Raw genomic sequence first — 25,273 nt, forward strand, 5'->3', positions numbered from 1 at the left:
GCTCAAGGTCATTCTTGGCAGTATCATTGGTGCCCACATGTAGAAGCAGGAAGGGGTAGCAATCCGAGGGCTTGATGAGTCTCGGCAGTCTCTCCGTCACATCGTGAATCCTAGCCCCTTGCAAGCAGCACACCTCTCGGTTTTCCCGGTCAGGGCGGCAGATAGATAACTCAGTCCCCCTGAGGAGAGAGTCCCCGACCACCACCACCCTCCTCCTCCGCCTCTTGGGAGTGGTGGTCGTGGAACCCCCATCCCTAGGACGGTGCATCTCATGCCTTCCAATCAGTGGAGTCTCCTTCTGCTCTGTTCCCTCAGGTGTATCATCCACTCCACTCTCTGCACTAGTACCTGCGGAGAGAACACGAAAACGGTTGCTCACCTGCATCTGTGTTACTGGTACATGGACATTTCTGGTACTCTTTCCTCTTCTGGAAGTTACATGCCACCAATTATCCTCGCTGGCCTTCTGTCCCCGCTGCGTAGCCTGCTCTGAATCTTCAGAATATTGTGCCCACTGAAGCTGATCCTGATGTCTATCCAGGAAATCCTCATTTTCTTTTATGGAACGCAGGGTTGATATCCGTTTCTCCAGACCTTGAATCTTCTCCTCCAATATGGAGATCAGCTTGCACTTTGTACAGACAAAGTCGCTTCTATCCTGTGGAAGGAAGACAAACATGGCGCATCCTGTGCAGGTCACAACGGCAGATCGCTCAGCATCCATGGTCTCTTCCTTCTAAGAGCTCTCTCCAGGCGAACTCCCAGGTGAACTCTTTCTGTTTGCCTCTCTGCTGTTCGCTGCTCAGCTGGTTCGCAGCTGACTGCCTTTTTATAACAGTCAGGCCCAGCTGGAACAAAGCACTCCCAAATCAAACTGGTCAAACAAGCAATCAAACAATCAAACACACAGTCAAACTGCCCCCCCAACAGACACTCAGATACTCACCAGCGCAGTCCCCGTACTGCAGCACTTAGCGTACCTCTGCTCAGAGGGATCCCAGGCAAACTCCTTCTGTTTGCCTCTCTGCTGTTCGCAACAGAGCAACAGAGACTGAGGTCTTTGGTGTTTCTGGGGGTTTGGCAGTTACATTTTGTTCCTTTTCTGGTAAAAACAGACTTATTTTAATTTTATCCGCATCTCTCTGCTTATTGTACATTAGGTACCTTTGAAGCACGGTGCTGTAAAGTTTAGCCTTTTAGTATTCAGCTAAATCAGTTCTTTGAAGAACAGACTTCATGTCAGCATCCAATAAGTGAGTTGCGGTCATTCGTTAGGTCCCCTGAGGATACAGAGTTCACCAGTGTTCTGAACTAAGTGTGATATTTTTCCCAAATCTTTTCAGAATGCCGTTCTTTTAGACCCCCTTGAGGATACAGCATCCATCAGTTTTCTGAATGAAGCATCAAACTCTTCCCAAATACTAGAAAAGGGAAGATGTGATGAGCTTATGGTTTTGGGAGAATGGTTTGTCAGTCCTTGGTTTTTTATTCACAACCCCTAGAGCGCATTTTCCGGGTTTGTGAATGTGTGTGGTTCTGCGCACATTCAGAGCCCCTAGCTAAATTTTACTCTACATGTTTCAGATATAATCTGAGACTATTTCAAAACCATTTATTTGATTTTACCATAATCTGAAGCATTCTCCGTTGGCATCTTATTGAATATATCTAGTGCTGTACCAGTTAACTTGGCAACCAAAATGGGCATCTTTTGGTCCTCAGGAATCTGGTGAAGTACTCACTGCCTCTAAAAGGTGATGACATATTCAGCAATGTCCCCTGTCTTGCTGTATGTAGGACACAAATGTTCCCATTTGTGGATTTTTGGAGAAGTGGGACTCACTGGAACATGGGGGCTCTGGTTCTGCTTCTCTAGCAAGTCCAGTTGGTACTTCCTCTCTCTTTCCTTCTCTTCCATTTCTTCTGCTTGTAATTCCATGGCTCTTTGGTGTGCAGCTTCTTGTCTGGCATTCTCTGCCTCAGTTTCCAGTACTTAGAATTCCATAAATCTGATGTGTTCATTTCCCCTCTTTTCTGCACAGCTGCAGCTTCTTACTCGTTTCATTTTCATTCATTTTCCTGTTTTTCTGTCTCTACTTCCCGTGCCCAAAATAAGCAAACAGAAATTAACAAACTGGTAACCTCTTTGACTGATTTCCAGCCACCTCACTTAAATCTCACTTAAAATCACCTCCAGTGTATGAAGTGCAAATCTCACTCAGAACAAAGGATTTACCATCAGTACCAAATTCTTTGTTATAATGTTTACCATTAGCAACAAACTTTGCATCATGAGAATCAACAATACCAGCAAATCTTTTATTACATGTGTAGTAGGAAGAGAGTCTAAGACATAAGCCCTTGTATCAGAGGCCTGGTTTGAGGCCTGAGGCCTCGGCTAAAGTAGTAGTCAAAGCTTTACTGATATAAAGCAAAGATAAGCTGTGAGCAAGAGGCAGGACTTGCTCACAGAATCTGCCAAGAATAGGGCTGATATTGCAGAAATACAGATTTCTCAGAAATGCCAGGCACAGAGTATTCATGCAACCACATCCCAATATCAAGTGCTACCAGAACATCTTGCTATCAAAAATGGTACAAAAACATTCCCCAAGGATAACAGGAACACACTGACCCCTCCTAAAAGATAAGGTCATGATAACAGTATGTAATAAAGATGTTTTAATCAAACCAACATGTACAAGGTGATGGGTAATAATGAGCCATATCAAGGGGCAGTAGCTATGCCAGAGGCAGTATGTAACTTTTTTGTATCAAAGTATAAAAATGTATTTCAGAGGGAGTATCTTTGTCTGGCTTAGAGAGGAACGGAAAGTCCTGCCATTCACTGAGCTGGTCCATTGTTACAGGCATACATGTATTAGTGGTGCAGTAGAGTCTGTGGGATACTAATACCATGTTTTGTCAACAATAAACCTTGCTGGGTGTCTTTGTCCCTTAACAGATCTTGTGGTTATTGGGTGATTTGCTGGGGAGCACACAGAGGGAACACACACATGCAGGCAAACATCAATCAACATCTAACCACACCGGTGACCCATGATCGCTGATCTGGTAAGTAAGCGAGCTGTCCTCTGTAGGAATCATAATCTAACATGACAAAGTTATGGGCTAGGAAACTCCCTTATTCCCTCAGTTCAAATCTCCATAGAGTTTGATGAAATTTGAACCCACTGAATTGCCAGCAAGGGCGGGCCCATATGAATTTAAAAAAGAAAGTGGAGAAACATGGAAAGATGTGTCATTCTGGGGGGAGTTCTCTTTTTGCCTGTTTGTGATGTGACCCCCCTCCCCTGGATGGACTGGCCAAACCCAGGAACATTTGCTAGGATTCCTTCAGCCTGAAAGAAGCGAGGAGCCTTCATCCGCTTCCTCTATAAGGCTCCAGTCCCAGTCCATAGGCAGTTGTCAGCAGCCTGGGTTCCCTGCCAAAGCACAAAAACCCACAATGGGCCCACTTCCTCTCTCTGTGATTATTTCTTTTGTCCCACAAATCTGTCTTGAGAACACAACCCTGGGAACAGGGTAGCACAGCCCCTGAGATTTCCCGACTCAGTCTCCAAGAGTCAGTATGTCCTACTACACATCTTCCTAATGTCTTTTTATTTTTCTCCTTTCAAACATACATTGTTGCATTTCTGTTTCTTTATATGACTCCTGGCCCTGCTGAATGCAGATGATTGGAAGCACCTTCTCTCGACATTTCTATTTCCAATCTATCCTTCTACAGATGAAGTGACCCAACTGAATGCAGGATTTGTGATAAAGGAAAGACAGACATTTGTGTGAAACAGCAATGTACTTTCTGTGTGTTCTGGTACTGATTTCACTGAGAGTTCATCAAGAGAACACTTCTGGCTTCTCCACTGGTCAGTTCTCAGCTCAGCATCGATTTTAAACTATATTTGTAGATTGTCATGGAAATAAACATGCCACTGTGACAACATGATCAGTTTTACTGGGGTTTGTAGTAACAACTCAATGTTGTAGCCTTATTGGTTTAGTGGAAATCCAGATTCTTATTAACTCTCCTCTTGTCATTATTTTCTATAGAATTCATTTCTAGTCCTAGCAGAAATATTCATCCTCTGCATTTATTGCTAATCGGGAAATCTTTTCAGTTTGTTCAATTTCAGGTGTGAATTACCCAGGGAAAATTTCCCATTTATCTCCTTGGAGTCAATGAAAGTTTCAAACTGAATTTTCTTGAGGAACAACCATGTTGTTCATTTCAGAATGTTCACAACCTAGTTTCTCACTTTTACCACATGCCTGATGTGTAAACCCAGCCTGCTATCAAACAGCCAGCCATACCCAGAGGTGTCGTTCCCTCATCTCTTGGTTTGTTTAATCTCAGCCTCTCCTTGTGGTGAGCCCTGGAAACTGCACAATTCATCTGGAAAGAAAAACTTTCACTAAGGGGAAGATTTTCAGAAAGGATTTAATATGAAAAAGGCACAAAGTCAAGCTGAAGGAACTATAAGCATAAAAAAGCAGGAAACTTCTAGCCCCTCCAAAAAATGGAAAATTATACAAAGAAAGCTTATGAAACTTTTCCCACTCACTCTTGTATTTCCTGCAACTTTGCACAAATATTATAAAAACACCTGCTTTGTCTATCAACTAGGAAGGGACTGTCTCTGGGCATCATTTCTAAGAGAAAGAGGTGAAGCAATTACATCATCACAAGCTTATTTTGTCCAATCAAATTGTTATGATATTAAACCCCCAGAGTCACCATGTCCCACATCATCATAACCTGTGTCTCCAGGAGGCAGGGATGGGGTTTCTTTCACCATTCCAGAGACAACTTCACCCCTTAGCGAGTGCTGACTCCAACCTGAAAACACCAAGGGGGAGACACATACAGTCAGTGGATCCATTCTATGGTTATGTGTGGCTGCAGAGCAAAGTAGAGTGCACTTTACAGATGTGGTTCTCAAAATTACTTGTGGCCCCTTTCTTTGTGTCCATAGTAATTAATAATAATAAGAGATATACCTATCTCCTCGAACTGGAAGGGACCTTAAAAGGTTATTGAGTCCAGCCCTCTGCCTTCACTAGCAGGACCAAGTACTGATTTTTGGCCCAGATCCCTAAGTGCCCCCCCCAAGGATTGAGCTTACAACCCTGGGTTTAGCAAGCCAATGCTCAAACCATTGAGCTATCCCTCCCCTCTGACACCTACCCTCCCTGCCACACAAGTACCAATTAAAAAAAAATCAACATCCAACTCTCACTAAATATTACAAACAGTAGGACATTGAGTCTAAAAGAGCCATTTAAGTATATAGCTCTCTGTGTGCCCAACTCAAAGGCAGCACCACCGCCGGCTGCAGTGAGAAGTAAGAGCGGCAATAGCAGAGCATGACTTCCTTACTTCTGCGCTGCTGCCAGTGGTCAGGGGCGGCTCCAGGCCCCAGCATGCCAAGCGCGTGCTTGGGGCGGCACGCCGCGGGGGGGGGGTGCTCTGCCGGTCACCGGGAGGGCGGCAGGCGGCTCCGGTGGACCTCCCGCAGACGTGCCTGCGGAGAGTCCGCTGGTCCTGCGGCTCCGGTGGACCTCCCGCAGGCATCCCTGCAGAGGGTCCGCTGGTCCCACGGCTTTGGTGGAACCGTGGGACCAGTGGACCCTCCGCAGACACATCTGCGGGAGGTCCACCGGAGCTGCGGGACCGGCGATCGGCAGAGCGCTCCCCGCGGCGTGCCGCCGTGCTTGGGGCGATGAAATGGCTAGAGCTGCCCCTGCAGAGGCAGTGCTGCCTTAAAAACTGGGCACCTGGACAGGAGCCACCGCTGTCTGATCTGGCTTCTCACGCCACCTCAGAATATATTCTGTGCTGCCCAGTTTGAGAACCTCTGCTCCACAGTATGGATTGGGAATCATTCCCCCTTCAGTCTTAGGTCTCTGACAAGTTCTAATCCATCGTCTCTGTACATAGTCTGGAGATTAAAACCTTTGGTTTCCAGACCAGGTAAAGTTGCCAAGTGCCAGCTATAGCTACCTGTCACTCCATTTACAAAACCCAAGCACTTACCAGCAAGGAGCACTTAGTTAATAACATTATAACTTTCACTCTGCCCAGCAATGAACATTAGGACGTTATTCTTATCAAGTACTAATCAATACTCATTTTCATCACCACTGCACCTCCTCTGGGGTGGCTGATGGTGTCTCTGCTCATAACACAAGGGGAAGAGAGGGAGATATTGGCCAAGGACAATGGGCAAAGCCCATCCCAGATTTTACAGGACGTGTCATGGGCTCTTTAACACTGGTGAAGCAGTAACAGGACTTTGGTGTTTAGGATTCTGCCCAAAAGATACACACACAGTGAACTGGTGGGAATCGAGCACATCCAGGGCATGGCAACCACACAAGGATTGGAACCTAGAGGCAGAAGGATCCTAGGTATCTTGCTGGTTTGACCACGAAGTACCACACAGGAGGGACCCTGCTGTTCCTCTCCCCATGGCAGGCACTGAAGCCTCTGCTTTGAGGGAATGGAGAGATGAGAGAAGGAGAGTTTTCTCACAAGCGTTGGGTTGGCAAGGGCTCTTCCCTCGCTGCGTACCCCACATTTCCAGCCCTCCCATTGTGCAGACAGTGTGAAGTGCAAACAATTCTCCACTCACCTGTCTGTGAATCCCTGTCATTCGCCCCAGTGTCTTTCTCATCATTCTGCCCCAAAGCAGGGTCATCTTCAGGGTCAGACGCTTCTCTGGCATCATCATAACCATCCCCTGGGATATCTCCAGGCAGGGCAGGGGCATCTGATGTGAAGATGTTAAGTAATTAAGAGAATATTCACAGGGAAGATAGAAATAAACTACAAGCTGCAGATGCACCAGTCTCACTGGTCCCTGGGGATCTCTCAGCACTGCCACCCTCACGGCAGTAAGAGGAACCCTCCTGTGGAACCCTCAGATTGAGGGGTTTTACATGTCACATTGATCTGATACATTTCAGTAGCTGGTTAAGTGGATCCTAGAGCTCCCAGATGACGAGGGGAAGGAGGAGTTCTAGAAAGAGTTGACTGGGATCTAGTCCAGAGGGATTGCTCCACAAGCCATTTGGTTACAATAATTATAAATGTAAATAACTTGGAATTGTCCAGAGTTTGTTCCTGGCTTCCTAAACTGGACATTATTATTTTAAAATCTCTTTTCAATGCTTTCTCCTGAAAAGTTTACACCATAAACTGCCATGAGTCCCCGACGTACGGACACCACTGGGAGCTGAGCCAGCTAATAAGGGTGGGACATGGGCCCTTGCATGTAAAATCTCTGTCCCACCCATCCCCCTGTCACAGCGTGTCTGACACAGATGTATATAAGTTGCCATAGTTGCATTCCAGGAAAGGCTGGCAGGAAACGTTGTTGCTATGTAAAGGTCTCTGCTTCGGTGCGTTGTCTTTACAAATAGTGCATAACCCTAGTGTTCATGGCAGTGAGGGTCACAGGGCAGTGACCTGAGCCAAGTATCGTGTGAGCAGCTCCTGAGTGAACTGCTCCTTCGGTCCCTGCAATGAGCCTCTGTCATGGCCTAGGACATCACACACTTCCCTACCCCTGGGCCTCCACAAGGCTCCTGTAATTCACTTGGTCAGTGCCCCCAGCGTTGCACCAATAGACAATACTGGTGGGTGAACTTTGTGGTTTTCTTAACAAACCACTATTGTCCCTACTGGAAAATACAGTTAGTTTTTCATCAGGGTGACGCTGCTTCCAGGTGGCGGATTCACTGCTCACCTCGGCCGTCTGGAGTCTGGGAGACGTCATTCAAGGCAGGTTCCTCCACGTTATCGTAATCCAGCTGAGACCCCCTCAGGGAAACTCCCTCTGAAACAGCAAACACCACACTCAGCCCCTGGCACCAGCAGCGTCTCTTCAGGTCAGGTGGACCTTATAACTAGAGCCTATAACTAGAGCTGTTTATCATGGCACCTGAGAGGGAAAGTCACAGGGAGCCCATGGTGAAAAGAGCACAAGTCAGAGAAATACAGTAAAACAGGAGTCCCAGAAATAACTAGGGGCCAATCCTGTCCCTGCAGAATCCAACAGCAGCTCCTGTATGTGTTTCAGTGGGAGCAGGATCTGGGCTTGTGCTGAGATAACAGGTTGGGACACGGGCGCTGCCAGGCCAGAGACGGTCTCTGAATCCAGCCAATCTCCTGTCTCATTGGGGAGGAGAAACCTCCCTGCTGCAGGAATTAAAGCTCCCGCTGGAAGGTCACTGGCCTGATCCTTTGTGAGCTCCTGCTCTCCACTAGCCTCTCAGGCAGCCCAGGGCTCAGCTTGGCAGCTTCTCAGCAGAACTGACTCATCTGCTCAGTGTCTCCTCCCCCAGCCACAGGCTAAACTCCCAAAGGGCCCATATCATGGACTCCCTTGAGAGCAGCTGGGGTAGAAATGCTGCCCTGTTTACAGTTAGAGATGGGCCCAAGCCAGGAAGTTCACATGCAAGATTTTCCTTCAGCTTGTTATAATGACAGGTGCCAGCCCCAAAACTGAATTCCAGAGCTGGGGTCAGAATCTGAAAATTTCCCCTCCTCCAAAGTTCTGGTGGGTTCAGATCAGTGAATTCGGCTGAGCCCATCTGTAATTATAACACAGGACAATTTTCTCATCTCTCTTACTGAACTGACACCTTCCACCCAAAGAGACTGACCCGTCTCCTCCAGCTCCTCACCTGGGGAGGTCACTGGGCGCCACTCCCAGAGGTGTGTGCTCAGGAGATGGTCACATTTTCCCATCCTGAGATTCTGGCAGAAATCCTGTTCAATGGGATTAGACCCGACTTTGTAAAATGGGAATCGTGCAAGGGGAAATGGCTGAGATTGCAGAAAGTCTCATAGAAGTTCTGTTCTCTGCCCAGATTTGGTTTCTCAGCCTGACTCTGCCCCTCCCCCATTACCTTGTTCTGATCCAGGATCGTTTTCCCCCTCGCTGTCCCCGGTGTAATACTGCAGCTTCGTCACTGCATCATCTGAATAGGAGACTGGAGAGACGAAAACCAGAAATTCATCACAGTGAGAACACCAGAACTGTGGGACTGGGAACACATTTGGGGCCTGGAGCGGGATTTCCGGTCTCAGTCTATTCCTTCTTCTACAGGAGATGGTGACTCACAGCGACTCTGAGCGGGGAGAGGCTGACACAGACTCCCCAAGAGAAATCTCCATGTTACTGTGGTAAATGCGACTGAGGGGATGCTACAATCTGACCTGAAATATACTGGGGTGAGTGAAGGGCGCATCTCTGGCTCTGGTCCAGGGAAGTTCCACAATGGTCCTGGCCTCCTCAGCCACAGAGGGGATTCCTCCTTCTTAAGGGTAAATACCCACCTCTCCCATGAATCAGTCTCCGTGGTGTTTCCAGATTAGGACAAGAAAGGCAAAGAGCAGAGTCTGTGATTCACTGTAACCATCTTGGCAGTGGTGCTGGGGGATGCCCTGAGCATGTTGCCAGACCCTACCACAGCACAGCCCTTGGGCAAGATGTTCCCAACAGAGATTGAGACAAAATGGCACAAAGGATAAAAGGACCATGACCCAAAGTCACTGAGGATCTCCTGGGTTGATCTCTCTGCTCCTAAGGCAGGAGGGAGCTCACCCAGCAGACCAGTGCTTGTGGTGGGAGGGGGGCACAGGACATCCCCTGCTCCAATGTTCCAGAGCAGTTTTCAAATGATAGTTTAGCTTGGCCCCAGACAGTCGCTTTCCTAACCCCTCACTGGTTACACTCCAAAGCTGCAGGATGGGAGGAGTGAATTGTCCGTAGAATTGGGACACTCAGTGTGTGGTGGGAAAGAAGTCTGTCTCCCTCAGTCAACATGAGTAACTGCTGGTTTCACCACAGACCCAGCTCCCACATCTAGAGCTTGGCCCCCCCAAAAAAAAAACCTCACAAAAAACGGATGGTTCTCTGGTCATTGTGGGGAAAAAAGCAAAGAAAACCAAAAAAACAAAAACCAACATTGTTTTGAGTTTAGCTAAAAATGCCTTTTTGGGGGGTAATTTTGGCAAATGCAAAAGTAGACAAGAAAAGTTTAATCTTGAATGAAACCATGTGGTGTTCTTTTGGACACTTGTTAAATTTGTTTGTTTGTTTGTTTTATAGATAAAATTAAAGGACATTTTTAATGGAAAAGTAATATCAAATTTAAAAAAATCAAAATGTTTTGTTTAGAAAGTCTTGAAATGAAATTAATTGTTCAATGTGTATTTGGAACAATTGGGTGAAATTGACATGAATTTGTGAAATGTTTTGGTGTTTCTGAATCTGCATTTTTCACCAAAACGTTGTGTAATGATGACTTGTGCCCAGCTCCAGTGACAAGCTCACAGGGCTGAAGCTGCAATGATTTAACTCTGCATCATAGCCTCAGACGGAAAGGGCATTAGATAGCTACTCCCTGTTAAGAGTGAGACACACTGACCTGAGCGACTGAACATCTGCTTCTCTCTCATCAGGTTATAATCAATCTCCTCGTACACAGCCTCAGAGAAGGGATCCAAGGGTCTTCTGGAGCCTGAAAACAAAGGGCAGGGTTTGCACAGGGTCATCGAAACCAGAGATGGGAAACACTATGGGATCATCCAGCCCCTCCCCCTGGGCCCAGTGCGAGCCTGAAGCTACAGCACATTCATGGTGCTGGAATTGAAATGAGCCAGGGGACAGGGTTTCTTTGCACAACAGCCCTTTGATGATGGTTCCCAGGGCCTGTCAGGAAGCTTCCTCACATTCCCCTTAAATGTTCCCTTTTTAATCTCATCTCATTATTCCAGGCTATTCCTCTTTGGAGCAGTTTAAATAATTCTTCCCCCAGGCTGGTGTTTATCTGCAAAATGGTGATACACTTTTTTTTCATAGACTTTAAGGCCAGAAGGGACCATTAGAACAACTCGTCTGACCTCCTGTGTAACACGGGCCACTGCATTTCACCCAGATACCCCTAGGTTTGAGCCCAAAGATGCACTTAGACCAAAGCATTTCAGTCCTCAGCAGAATAAGTTCTTGTGTGCCACAGGCAGAAAGCAGGAGCAACTAAGGTACCACCAATGTCCCAGGCCCTTGCAATGAGAGATGCCTAGATAATCCTGGCAGGTGATCCATGCTCCATGGTTCAGAGGAAGATGAAAATCCCCCAAGGTCCTTTTTTGCCAATCTGCCCTATGGGAAAATTCATTCCTGATCCCAAATCTGACAATTGGTTTGACCCTGAGCATGTAGAAAAGACACACCAGCCAGATATCTTAGGGAGAGGTTTCTCTGTACCACCTCAGAGGACTGGTCCAGCCCATCCAGTGTCACAGCTCCCTCTGTAGGTAATGTCTGATGCTTCAGAGCAGGGCAAGAAACATAACAAAGCAAAACAAAACACAAATATGGGGGCTTCCCAGATTCCTTCCTGACCCCTGCAGGCAACTGACTGAAGCCCTGAGCATGAGATCTGATTATAGTCATTGTCTTACTACAAAGTTGTGAATGTTACGTGTATGTTGATGGCAATCTCGTCCTCTTTCTTCTTGCCAAGGAGCCGGTAGCTAATGTTTGTATAGTGTGCTATAGATGTAAAATCCTTCCAGTGCTAGGTTTGAGTACAATACAGTATAATGCTCCTTTCACACACTTCTTCTTCCTAAGATTGTCTTTTCTACTGGATCACTCTCTTCACAACTATTTACCACAGCTCTATTTTTATACACTTTTTCCCCCTGAAAATATTTGCAGTTTCTGTAGGTCCCTTTTCCATGATGTCTCTCCTCGTGATATTCAGAATCTCTCCCTTTGACAGATACTGCAACTCCAGGAAGTATCTTTGGGAATCACTGTATTAAAGTTATGAATGGTTACTGTATTAAAGTTATACATGTGGGAGGGTTACCACAGCTCCTCCAGGAAGAAAAAAAACAGTGTGTGTGTGTAGTGTGGTTAAGGTGAATCACTGAGACTGTAAGCAACTCCAGAAAGGTAACAACCTTCATGGTGGTTTACACAGACTGGTTCAAACTGGGTTACCAGGGACCAAGAGACAAAAGACTTCTGATATCAAAGGCTGAGTTTAAACAGACTCAGGGCCTTCATTTTGATTCAGCAAATGGGCAGGACTTTCTGTCCATGGGGATCCCAACACTGAATCGTTCAAGGGATGTTGGTCTACCAGGCTGCCCATGAGGAAGACGGGTGAATTCTGGTATGTTCAGCAAGTGTGGAGGAATTTTGATTCTTTTTAATGTTTTCTCTGTGATACTTTTATCCTAATAATAAGGTGCAGTCTGCTGAGAGAGAGCTGGGTGGTGACTTGTGACTGCTGGCAATATACTGCTCATAGCCCTTGGGGAGAACATGCAGCATGGGGGCTGGCCTGTGGGCAGACTGGTTTGCTGGGGGTATCACAGTGGAAGGAAGGGGGCTGTGCAGCATTAAAAAACCCCTGGCCACAAGCAGGGCCGGTGCAAGGAAGTTTCGCGCCCTAGGCGAAACTTCCACCTTGCGCCCCCCTAGCCCTGCAGCAGCTCCCTGCCCCCCCCCCCAGCCCTGAGGCATGCCCCCCGCTCCCTTGGCAGCTCCCCACCTCCTGCAGCAGCTCCCCACCCCCTGGCCTGGGGAGCCCTGTGGTACCTCCCGATCCCAGCTCACCTCTGCTCCACATCCTCCCCAAGCACGCCGCTGCTCTCATTCTCCTCCCAAACTTGCGGTGCCAAACAGCTGATTGGCGCCACAAGCCTGGGAGGCGGGAGAAGCGAAGCAGCGACTGCGTGGTGGAACCCCTGGGCTGCCGGCGGCGGCGCGCTGACCCAGGGGAAACCCTGGGCTTCTGGCAGCAGCTCAGACTCCCTCTCCCTCAGCAGCCCCTGAAACACTTTAAAAAAAATTGGGGGTGCCGCTTTTTGGCGCCCCCAAATCTTGGCACCCTAGGCAACCGCCTAGTCTGCCTAAATGGTAGCACCGGCCCTGGCCACAAGGAGGTGGGACAGGGGGTTACCATCCAGAGACAGGTGATGGCTGGAGGCCTGAGTAGGCACTTCTGGAGTGGACACCGGAGGGTGGGGGGGATACTGAAACTGTGACACTCCTTAGCTAGTATCATCTCCAGATTTCATGGCTGGACTGTACCACTGCCAGACAGTTAATGAAATATTAAATGAGGGAGGTGTAAACAGCCCCCCTCATCCACCCCACCCAGCCTGGTATCGCCCCCTCACCTTCACACCCTACAGCCCCTCTGCTATTCATAGATTCTAAGGCTGGAAGGGACCTCAAGAGGTCATCGAGTCCAGTCCCCAGCCCTCATGGCAGGACCAAATACTGTCTAGACCACCCCTGACAGACATTTGTCTAACCTGCTCTTAAATATCTCCAGAGATGGAGATTCCACAACCTCCCTAGGCAGTTTATTCCAGTGTTTGATCACCCTGACAGTTAGGAACTTTTTCCTAATGTCCAACCTAAACCTCCCTTGCTGCAGTTTAAGCCCATTGCTTCTTGTTCTATCCTTATAGGTTAAGGTGAACAAGTTTTCTTCCTCCTCCTTATAACACCCTTTTAGATACCTGAAAACTGCTATCATGTCCCTTCTCAGTCTTCTCTTTTCCAAACTAAACAAACCCAATTCTTTCAGCCTTGCTTCATAAGTCATGTTCTCTAGACCTTTAATCATTCTTGTTGCTCTTCTCTGGACCCTCTCCAGTTTCTCCACATGTTTCTAGAAATGCGGTGCCCAGAACTGGACACAATACTCCAGTTGAGGCCTAACCAGCGCAGAGTAGAGCGGAAGAATGACTTCTCGTGTCTTGCTCACAACACAGTTAATGCATCCCAGAATCATGTTTGCTTTTTTTGCAACAGCATCACACTGCTGACTCATATTTAGCTTGTGGTCCACTATAACCCCTAGATCCCTTTCTGCCGTACTCCTTCCTAGACAGTCTCTTCCCATTCTGCATGTGTGAAACTGATTGTTCCTTCCTAAGTGGAGCACTTTGCATTTGTCTGTATTAAACTTCATCAGGTTTACCTCAGTCCATTTCTCCAATTTGTCCAGATCATTTTGAATTATGATCCTGTCCTCCAAAGCTGTTGCAATCCCTCCCAGTTTGCTATCCTCTACAGGGGGGAGGGATAGCTCAGTGGTTTGAGTATGGGCCTACTAAACCCAGGGTTGTGAGCTCAATCCTTGAGGGGCCACTTAGGGATCTGGGGCAAAAATCAGTACTTGGTCCTGCTAGTGAAGGCAGAGGGCTGGACTCAATGACCTTTCAAGGTCCCTTCCAGTTTTAGGAGATAGGTAATAATTGGAGGTATACCATCTGCAAACTTAATAAGCATACTGTCTATGCCAATATCTAAGTTGCTGATGAAGATATTGAATAGAGCCAGACCCAAAACAGACCCCTGCGGCACCCCACTTGTTATAACTTTCCAGCAGGATTGGGAACCATTAATAACTACTCTCTGAGTACGGTTATCCAGCCAGTTATGCACCCACATTATAGTAGCCCCATTGCAGAGGCATTGCACACAGTGACAACAATCAGGACCCACCTCTGCGCTGTGCCCTGGCACTTCGCACCTGTGCCCCCAGGATGATTAAGACCAGGCAGAGCAGGGCCCCCAGGATAATGCAGACGATCACAGGCACCGTGACTCTCCCACTGTCAGTTGGAGGGCGGCGCGAGGGAGCTGGATGGAAATGAACATGCGACAGAGAGAGATTAACCTTTGAGTGTTGTGGGGGGGGTGTCCTGGGGAGCTCCCCAGTCAGTCATTGCACAGCAGGTTAACGAGCTGGGACAGTCTGTGCACCTTGGGGGCAGCTCACAGGCTGCTGTTTAAATCATGGGCCCTGCCCTGTCAGCTGGAGCCAGCAGACAGGAATTGTCCTGCTCAGCAAGGCCTGCAGCTCCCACCCCGGTGTCATTCGCCCCTAGATGTCACAGGCCATGGAAAGGAGCTCCTTCTCTCAGGCTGCAGCTTGCAGCTCCTCCCTCTGTGACCCAGCACCAGGGAAATTTAACCCTTGATGAGAGGAGGGGGACGCTTTAACTGGGGTATTTGGAGAATCTGTCCTCTCTGTCACACCTGCAAAGGGAAAGGGAGGAGAGTTGGAGCCTAGAGCAAGGGAGAGGTGATGTGTTGGTTCCCAGGGGGAACCTCACCTCTGAAAGTCCCTGTTTGTCTCCAGCTGTCACCTCCACAAACTCCATCAGAGCAGCACAGGGCCTGTTTGTTAGTGATTTAGGGCCCAAGTCCCTTGTGCTCTGTGCAGCAATGAGGACTCTAGTAACAAACCAGCACACTGGGGCCTGTGATGGATGCAGGGGTTATGTGGGCTGATGACTGAGCCAGTCTGACCCCACAAAGGTCCCACTCCACAGCATCCATGATGCTCCTGCACACAGGTGATAGGAGGGCCTGGTCTGAGACCAAAGGAGGGTGGGCTGATCCATCCTCCTCCCTGAAAATTACAGCATGTAGCAGAAACATCTCCTGTCACTCACCTGAGCAATTCACAGCAGCATCTTCCTTATGACCACAGTTGCTCTCACCCCAGGGCTTGGCAGGACAGTCCCAGAGAGATGACTCTGTCCCTCTGCAGTTCACCATCTGTACCCAGACGGGACCAGTCCCCTCACCGAATGCAGCCTCACCCAGGGCAGATACAGCAGATCCACAGCCCAGTAGTTTACACACAACGTTAGCATCCGCCATGTCCCAGGAGTCATCACAAACTGTTCCCCAGGAGCCACGGTACCAAACCTCCACTCTCCCCGAGCATCCGTCCTCTCCTCCCACGACACGTAACTTCTCCTGGTCTGGAAATGCAGAAACCTCACATGTTACTGGGACAGTTGGGAAAGTCCTTAGGGACCAAGGATGAGACACAGAGAAGCAGAGATACCTGTGCAGCTTGGAGAGTTCGGGCATTCGGCAAACGGGGTCTGAGTTGGTTTTGCTTTTTTTCCTATGGAGAGAAAATGCCGAGGTGAATGCCCTGGGCTGTGAGTGTGACGTGGGGGTAGAATTTATCTGTATTTTAAACCCCTAATTTCAGCACTGTATGAACTGAAATGTGAACTCGGGGTCATTTAATACCTAATTAATTTGCTATTCAGCTGTTACTCAGACACACAGGCCGACATGCACCCAGACTTGTGGGGCATTCCAGTCTTGACCCAAACTGCACAGCCTGGGCCCATCTCTGATTGTTCATCCCAAAAGGATTAATAACCACAGAGCTGCGTAACGATGGTCTCTAGGGAGAGGCTGTTCTTCGCTCTCACACTACCTTAGTGCACTGTGTGACACCGGTTTCTTTTAGAATTAATTGATTAACTTTCATGTTTGTTGTTAATCAGACAAATGCTTATTCTTATAAAACATCATGAAAATATGTTTGTATCTTGTGTTGAGAATTTACGTCTGCTTACACTGAGATGTGAACAACAAGAAGTTCTATCCTAACCCGTCAATTAATTGAACACATCGCATACATGTGTGTACACGCGGACGCAGGTAGTTTCAGAATTACCAGTGCAAGAAATATGGGTCTCTTCTGCTCGGTTATCACATGACTTTGGATTCCAGGGCACTGACGGGCACTGCCAGAGTGAGCTGTGCTGCTCACTGCATATAACCTGGTCCAGCCACGTGGGACCAGAACCTGCTCCATATTCAAAGTCACTTGCAATCTGCCCTCCATCTCCACAGTTCAGCTGTTTGCAGACAATTGTTGCGGTGACTCCAGACATCCCATTGGAGCAAACACTGCCCCACATCCCATTGTAGAAAACCTCCAGCCGCCCAGCACAGTCACTGTCACTCACGAGCCTCAGATCTGTGAATTCTAGAAGGAAATGCACAAAAAGGGAATTTAAATCGTCTGATTCTGAAATGAACTGGGGTGTGAAGAGTGAAATCCCAGCAATTGCTAATGATCCTGTGCATCGTTCTGCAGGAGCTACTGCTAGAGAACCACTCCAAGAATGAGAGACTCTTTTACACACTACAGGCCCCCAAGAAATACAGTGGGCATCTCTGGAAGGTCACCTTTTACCAGCAACTACAATCAGATTGTAACAGATTAAGGCCAGGAAGGATTGTGACATTGGCAGGCCAGATGCCAGCTCTTGCCCAGGCTGTAGCTGAGAACCTTTAATCTTGTAGCAGGAGACCAGGCCAGGTCACCTGTGTGTTAGTTTTGCTCAAAACAGGTATTAGTCTTGTACGAATGTATTTAGTGTTTAGACTCTATGAAATGGTTGTTAGTTGCTGCAGGCATTAAACTCACTTGTAATGTCTGTGGTCCATGCTACAAGAAAATATATAAGTTTTGCTTTAAAACTGAAAATGTTTGCTCTGAACTTGTGAACTCAGGCACAGGAATCATCCCCCCATCCATCCCCTGCATGTAGTACATGCAGAAGGCCTCATCCCATCACTCTGAAGGCTGGAAGGAGGAAATAAAAATAGTAGATATGAAGATTTTTCATATTTTTGGCTGTTTGAACTGTGACCAGGGCTAGAGACACCATACTGAAGCCAGAGACCCCAAGGGGTTACCCCTGGGTCAGCGCTGAAGGACATTTGGAATTGACAGATCACTACAACTCTGTCATTCCTAGGATGTAAATGGTAACTCATTTGTGTGTAGATGTTTCTTTGCTTTAACCGTGTGAATAACCCTTTTATTTCTTTTTTTTTCTAGTTAATAAACCTGTATATAGTTTGTTACAGGATTGCCTACAAGCATTGTCTTTGTTATAAGATCTAGGGAACCAACTGATCTGAGTAAGTGACTGGTCTCTTGGGACTGATGTGATATTTGGTGTAAGTGACCAATTATCACTAAGTCCAGTTTGTCTGGGTGACAGCATAGACTGGAGAGTCAAAGGGGACTGTCTGTGGCTCCATGGTAAGATAGATACAGTGATCCAGGACTAAGTTCCCTCTAAGCTGTGCAGACGTGTGTCCACACAGCAGGCTATCAAAGGCTGCATAGGCACACAGCCACAGGGGCCCAGACTGGAGAGGCACCTCTTCCCCAGCCCCAGGCTGCTGCAGCAGGAGAAGGCTCAGGTGAGGCCTCTCTTCCTGCTGCAGCCCCACAGCAGCCTGCACTCCATAGCCCACACCCCCATGGCCCCACCCCCTCCACAGCCCTACCCGATAGCCCATACCCCCAGCCGGAGCCCTCCCCGCTCCCCATACTACCAAATCTCCACCCCAGCCCTGATCTGCCTCCCACACTCCAAACCCCTCGGCCCCAACCCTGCCACACATCACATCTATACTAGTGCACATAAAAAAATCCATTCTGCTCATGGATGTAAAAAATTAGAGGGAATATTGGTCCAGGAATTCACATCTGTTACTGTCTTGGTGAAAAGCGACAAAGAGTCCTGTGGCACCTTATAGACTAACAGACGTATTGGAGCATGAGCTTTCGTGGGTGAATAGCCATTTTGTCAGACCAGGGCCGGCTCTAGGTTTTTTGCCACCCAAAGCAAAAAAATATTTTGGCTGCCCCAAGACCCAGCCCTGGGCTCCCCCTGGTACCCCCTGCCGCCCCAGCCCTGGGCTCTCCCCCTCCCCACCACCTGCACCCTCCTTCCACTGCAGCCCTGGGTGACTGGTAACTGTTATATCCTTGGGGCAGCCGGTGTAGGAAGCAATCACTTGAGGCCAGAGAGCAGGCAGCTAACCAAAACCTCCATTTTATTTACATATATACAGAGAGCACCTCAGCCGGTTGAAACCGGTTGAGCTAGCCCATAATAATCTAACTCAGTTGCCATAGCAACAAAACCATGACAACCAAATACACAACATATTCCTCCCCCCTAATAAGAACATCCCCTAAATAAAACACACACTAGACTAGAGAAGGAGGGTAGACTGCCTCCATTCCCGGCTAAACCCTGGGGATTATTTTGCCCCATAACCGTGGGTTCGCCCTAGCTAAAGGTCCAGCCGATGAGGAGGCCTTCTGTCTCTAGGTGGATTACGGCGAACTACTGGTGTTATTGCACCCGAAAGCACTAGGGGCTCAGGGTCCGCAGCACGAACAGGTGAGGAGGTGGTATCAGCTCGTGCTGGGCAAAGGGGTATCTCAGCCGCCGGCAGTAATGGAGGAGAACAGTCAGAAACAGGTGACTCGTGATTCGATCCCTCACCAGAAGAGGTGAAGTCAGACCCCTCAACTGCAGATGGGTCCTGAGGACTGGCATGACCTGGCAACAGCTGATCTACATGTCGCCGCCAGGTAAGATTCCCTGCAGTCCAGACTGTGTAGGAAACAGGTCCTGTTTGAGTGATGACTGTGGCCAGAACCCATTTAGCTCTGGAAGTATAATTCCGAGCCAAAACTGGCTGTCCCGGGCTAAAGGTTCGGTCTTTTGCTCTGGGTGCCCGTCTAATGACTTGATATTGCTGCTGATGTTGCACAATTTGTCGGGGTTCAGAAGGTTTCAGCAGATCAAAGCAAGTGCGCAGCTGTCGTCCCATCATTAGAAAGGCCGGAGATGCGTGGGTCGTAGCATGAGGTGTGTTTCTGTAGGAAAGTAAAAAGGTATCCAGACGCTTTTGAATGGAGTGTTGTCCCCTTGCTGATTTCAAAGCGTTTTTCATTGTCTGCACAAATCTTTCAGCTAATCCGTTGGTGGACGGATGATATGGTGCTGACGTGATGTGGTGTATCCCATTTGCTTTCATAAAATTTTGAAACTCCTGAGAAACGAACTGCGGTCCGTTGTCGCTCACAAGTTGTTCTGGCAGACCAAAACGACTAAAGAGTCCTCGTAGTTTTTGGATAGTACTCTCTGCAGAAGTGGACTGCATTATAGAGACTTCTGGCCATTTAGAATGGGCATCTATTGCCACCAAGAACATGCTTCCTTCAAGGGGGCCAGCAAAGTCAACGTGAATACGTTGCCACGGGTTTTCAGGCCAGTCCCATGGGTGTAGGGGTGCCCACTGGGGTGCATTCCTCACACCCTGACATGACATACAAGCTTTTGCCTTCTCTTCAATAGCGCTGTCCAGTCCAGGCCACCAAAAATAGCTTCGTGCAATTTCCTTCATGCGCACTATTCCACAGTGACCGGAATGGAGCTGTTCTAACATCTGTGATCTCAGTGGTGGTGGAATAATAACACGTCTCCCCCACAACAAACAACCAGATTGGACCGATAACTCCGTCCGCTTGGACATGTAGGGAACAAGGTCGGATGAGACCGGAGAGGTTTGTCGAGATGTTCCATGCATCACCAGGTCCATAACGTGGGACAATACTGGGTCAACGCGAGTTGCCTTCTTTATCTGAGTAGCAGTGATGGGTGTATTCTCTACCTGTTCAAAGTAGAAGATTTCCTTTTGGGCACTATCTTGATGTTAGACCGGCAAAGGCAACCTTGAGAGGCCATCTGCATTGCCGTGTAGAGTGGATTTCCGATATTTGATTTCATATGTGTGTGCTGAAAGTAACAATGCCCAACGTTGCATACGACTAGCAGCTAATGGGGGAATGCCTGTGTAAGGTCCAAAAATTGATGTTAGAGGTCAATGGTCTGTGAGAAGAGTAAATTTTCGCCCAAACAGGTACTGATGAAACTTCCGAATTCCAAAAACAATTCCTAATGCCTCACGTTCGATTTGGGCGTAGTTAGTTTCTGCTTTGCTTAGAGTGCGTGAAGCAAAAGCAATAGGTCTCTCTTCTCCTGAAGGCATAATATGTGACACGACTGCTCCCACTCCATAAGGGGAGGCATCGCAGGCCAATTGCAGTGGTAAGGATGGATCAAAGTGGGTTAGAACTTCAGAATTTAGCAATGCATCCTTAGCTTTGTTAAACGCAACATCACAGGCTTCAGTCCACTTCCAGGCCTTGTTCTGCCCAAGGAGCTCATGAAGTGGTTTTAGCAATGTGGCTAACTGTGAGATGAACTTTCCATAATAGTTCAGGAGTCCTAGAAACTTACATTTCGAGGTGGGGGAGCCTCCACAATAGCTTTAACTTTTGCAGGGGCCTTATGAAGACCTGCAGAATCAATGATATGTCCCAAATATTCAACAGAGGGCTTGAAGAATTCACACTTGTCTTTGCGAACTCGTAGGCCATACTCTTCCAGTCTTTGTAGGGTAGCCTCTAAATTCTTTAAGTGATCCTCTTCATTTCTTCCAGTGACCAGGATATCATCCAGATAGCACTGAACTCCTGACAAGCCACACAAGATCTGGTCCATAGCCCTCTGGAACAGGGCGGGAGCAGATGTTATTCCGAAGGGTAGACGACAGTATCGATAAAGCCCCTTATGAGTCACAATAGTCAACAGCTCTTGGGACTTTTCATCGACGTGCATCTGTAAATATGCTTGACTCAGATCAATCTTACTGAACTTTTGTCCCCCAGCCAGGCCTGCGAAGAGGTCATCGATGCGGGGAAGCGGGTATTGCTCTGCACACAACACTGGGTTGACAGTGACTTTAAAATCACCGCAAATCCGGAGAGAGCCATCTTTCTTCACGATTGGAACGATAGGAGTGGCCCATGAGCTATGGGTAACTGGTATTAGGACTCCATTGGTGACCAGGCGCTCCAGGTCTGCTTCAACTTTGGCCTGATGGCATATGGCACAGTTCGGGCTTTCAGATATTTTGGTGGACTGCCAGGTTTAATGTTCAATGTCACAGTGATTCCCTTCATACTTCCCAAATCATCTCCAAAAACAGCAGCATGTTTCCTTAGTATAGGGGTTAGACTGGTTTCTTCTTTAGTCATCCGGTGCACTTCTGCCCAGTTCAGTTGAATCTTCCCAAGCCAAGACCTACCCATTAAGGCTGGGTAGTTACCTCTCACCACAAACAGTGGCAATTTAGCCACCTGTCCATTGAGCTCCACCTTAACATCAATAGTGCCCAGCATAGGCACAGCTTCTCCCGTATACGTCTTCAGAACAGTTTTTGTTGCCTTAAGCGGAAGATGCTGTAGCTTTTCTTTATACACAGTCTCGGAGATCAGTGAGACGGCTGCACCGGTGTCCAGTTCCATGCGTATACGTTTGCCATCCAATAACGGGGTTACCCAGTATTCATGTGAGCCCATTGCCAAAGACAAAACATGCAGTGGCACTTCCTCTTGCGATGAGGTGTCACCTTGATCATCCTGGGTCTGCTCTAGGGTATGCAGGGTTTCTCTTTTTGTCGGCCAGACCACAGGCCTCTTTTTCTTTTGTTTACAGGCACACTCAATGTGTCCCTTTTTGCCACAGTGTCGACACACCAGGTCCTTACACCAGCATTCTGATGCCTGGTGACCCGGCTTACCACAGCGGTAACATTCTTGACTCTGCACAGTTTTGTGGGTCGGTTCTTGTGACACTTTTTGCACCCTAGGGGGTGCACCGATGTATTGTGCCTCCCTTGTAGCCAGTTCCATGGAGACAGCAATATCAACAGCCTTCTGTAAGGTAAGCTGAGCGTCTGTCAGTAGGCGCTTCCGTATAGCTTCACTGTACAGGCCACACACTAACCTGTCACGCAGGGCATCATGTAACATTTCTTTAAATTCACAGTGTTCTGCTAGCTTTTTTAAAATGGCTACAAATTGTACAACTGTTTCATCTTCCTTTTGGTCTCTTTTGTGGAACCTATATCTTTCAGCAATTACCAGTGGTTTTGGGGAGAAATGAGACCCCAGGATTTCCACAATGTAACTGTAAGATTTAGTCTCAGGCTTAACAGGGTGTAGTAAGCTGCGTAGCAGAGAGTAGGTTTTAGCCCCTACAACAGTTAAGAATATTGGCACCTTCTTTGCTTCTGTAATGTCATTTGCAATACCAAAAAGCTCAAAACGCTCAGTATACACATGCCACTGCTCTGTATTCTCATCAAAAGGCTCCAGGGGCCTGGTCAGAGTAGCCATGATTTTTAGTTTCACTTTCACAGTCAGTGCAACAAGCAGCTTTTTTGTTTGTTTGTTCTTTACCTTAACTTCTACTTCCTTCTGTTACTGGAGCAGCACCGGAGTCTCACCCTCGTCGCCAGTGTTATATCCTTGGGGCAGCCGGTGTAGGAAGCAATCACTTGAGGCCAGAGAGCAGGCAGCTAACCAAAACCTCCATTTTATTTACATATATACAGAGAGCACCTCAGCCGGTTGAAACCGGTTGAGCTAGCCCATAATAATCTAACTCAGTTGCCATAGCAACAAAACCATGACAACCAAATACACAACAGTAACTCACTCCCAGGGCGGGTCATTCAGCAGGAATTTTGGATGTGCACAAAACATAGACAGGATTGGTTCCCATATGGTTACAGAACTGCAGTAAAGTGGAACAATTTTCAGCTTGTGCGATTGGAGGATATTTGGATGCATATTATAAGACTGTCCTCCATAAATGAGGAAAAGTTGAGGTGCCTTTATTATTCTTTTGTTCCACTTTTTCTTTCTATGGGGAATTTGCCAATGCAATATCACTGTCTTCCTTTTAAACAAACAAACAAACAAAAAAAGGCAATGGCTGTTGAAAATAGCAATTCCAGTTCTAATAACCACTGGGAAGCATTTCTTGCTCAATTTTATCCTACTTTTTCTACAGCAAGTTACAGTGGATCAGTATATTTGATTTGGGAGAAATGAAGTAACAGCTGCCCAAACTGAGCTTGAGCACTCCTGAATTTTGAGGTGTTCAAATCTGGAAGGCAGGTGCTGAGTGTGTGTGTGGGGGGAGGAAGGGAAGCTGTGGGCTCCATGGGGGAGCACGGCATCATGTATGCGGCAGCATGTCTGGAGCCGCGTGGAGCCAGACAAGCTGGTCTGAGTGGCACGGTAAGGAGGCTGTGGGGTCGGAGAAGGGGTAGGGAATTCCAGGGGGGCAGTCAAGGGACAGGGAGCAGGGGAGGTTGGATAGGGCGGAGGTTCGGGGGGGCAGTCAGGGGACAGGCAGTGGTTGGATAGGCATGGGAGTCCCAGGGATTTGTCGGGGACAGGTAGGGGGAGGGGTCCTGGGGGGAAGTTGGGGGAGTCTCAGGAGGGGGCAGTTGGGGACAAGGAGAAGGGAGGCTTAGATGGGGGTGGGGTCCTGGGGGGCAGTTGGGGCAGAGGTCCTGGGAGGGGGTGATCACGGGACAGGGAGTGGGAGGGGAGTTGGATGGGTTTGGGTTTCTGGGGGGGGCAGTTGGAGGGAGTGGATGGTGGCAGGCTGGGGCTTCCCTCCCCCTTGAGTGTCCTGTTTTTTGAATGTTAAAATATGGTCTCCCTGCCATTCACAGCACTCCCAGCACACGCTGCTGCATGAGGTCCCACTCCTTCGTTTACAGTTAGTAGTGGCCAAGGGAATGCTGGGAAATGTAGTTCTTTCCCTGCTCCAGGGCTGGCTTTATAGGCAGGGAGCTAACCAAGGAACTACAGCTCCCAGAGCCCCATGTTGGTTCTCAGCTCCCATGCCGCCCGTGCAAATGGGCTGCCCCAAGCAGGTGCTTGCTTTGCTGGTGCCTAGAGTCGCCCCTGCGTCAGACAGATGTGGTGTGTGTCATAAACAGATAGTTAAGGGTTAATGCCTCTTTTACCTGTAAAGGATTAAGAAGTTCACCTAGCCTAGCTTACACCTGACCAGAGGAACCAATGGGGGAACAAGATGTTTCAAAAGGAAGGAGGGAAGTTTCCTTTGTTTAGTCAGTTTCAGTTTCAGCCGGAGTGAAAAAGATCAAGGAACCAGCCTCTTATCAGAGTAGTAAGTTTTAGAAAGGAATAAATAGGTTTATGTTTATTTTCTTTTGTGACTTGTCTTGGTACCATTAAGGGAATTATCAAATTGGGTATTCTTGTGTGTATATTAAGATTTTTGCCCAGGGGAACATCCTGTGTTTTCAATCTATTGTCTGTGAGATTAGCTGATATGCTGTCTCCCAGAGGTTTTATTTTTCTTTCTTTTACCTTTCTTTTCTTTAATTAAAAGCCTTCTTTTAAGAATCTGATTGATTTTTCCCCCTGATTTTTTTGGATCCAAGGGAATTGGATCTGGACTCATCAGGAATTGGTGGAGGAGTCTCTCAAGGCTACCCAGGGAGGGCAAGGTTTTGGGGGGAATGGGAGTGATCCAGGTATTCAGAAATTCTGGATGGTGGCAGCGAGACCAGGTAATTAAGCTTAGAAGTGTCCATGCAGGTCCCCACATCTGTACCCTAAAGTTCAGAGTGGGGGTGAGACCTATGGCAGTGTGTCTTGGTGAAATCTACTTATAGAC

At 47.9% G+C, this 25,273-nt stretch overlaps 1 protein-coding gene across 1 annotated transcript in view; it reads right to left on the reverse strand.

Moving 5' to 3' along the window:
* Positions 1 to 4,536: 4,536 nt before the first annotated feature.
* LOC123355883 (scavenger receptor cysteine-rich type 1 protein M130-like) overlaps positions 4,537 to 25,273 on the reverse strand; it is a 153,056-nt gene continuing 132,319 nt past the window's right edge. The window contains exons 16-25 of the mRNA XM_044998715.1: positions 16,558 to 16,872; positions 15,928 to 15,990; positions 15,527 to 15,841; positions 15,077 to 15,107; positions 14,571 to 14,713; positions 10,462 to 10,554; positions 8,938 to 9,021; positions 7,773 to 7,862; positions 6,657 to 6,794; positions 4,537 to 4,861 (exon numbers count right to left, since the gene is read on the reverse strand). Of these exons, the coding sequence (XP_044854650.1) occupies positions 4,734 to 4,861; positions 6,657 to 6,794; positions 7,773 to 7,862; positions 8,938 to 9,021; positions 10,462 to 10,554; positions 14,571 to 14,713; positions 15,077 to 15,107; positions 15,527 to 15,841; positions 15,928 to 15,990; positions 16,558 to 16,872 (1,400 nt within the window). The 3' untranslated portion in view covers positions 4,537 to 4,733. The remainder of the gene's footprint in view (positions 4,862 to 6,656; positions 6,795 to 7,772; positions 7,863 to 8,937; positions 9,022 to 10,461; positions 10,555 to 14,570; positions 14,714 to 15,076; positions 15,108 to 15,526; positions 15,842 to 15,927; positions 15,991 to 16,557; positions 16,873 to 25,273) is intronic.

The sequence above is a fragment of the Mauremys mutica genome, chromosome 1 (assembly GCF_020497125.1).
Source record: "Mauremys mutica isolate MM-2020 ecotype Southern chromosome 1, ASM2049712v1, whole genome shotgun sequence".
Classification (NCBI taxonomy): domain Eukaryota; kingdom Metazoa; phylum Chordata; order Testudines; family Geoemydidae; genus Mauremys; species Mauremys mutica.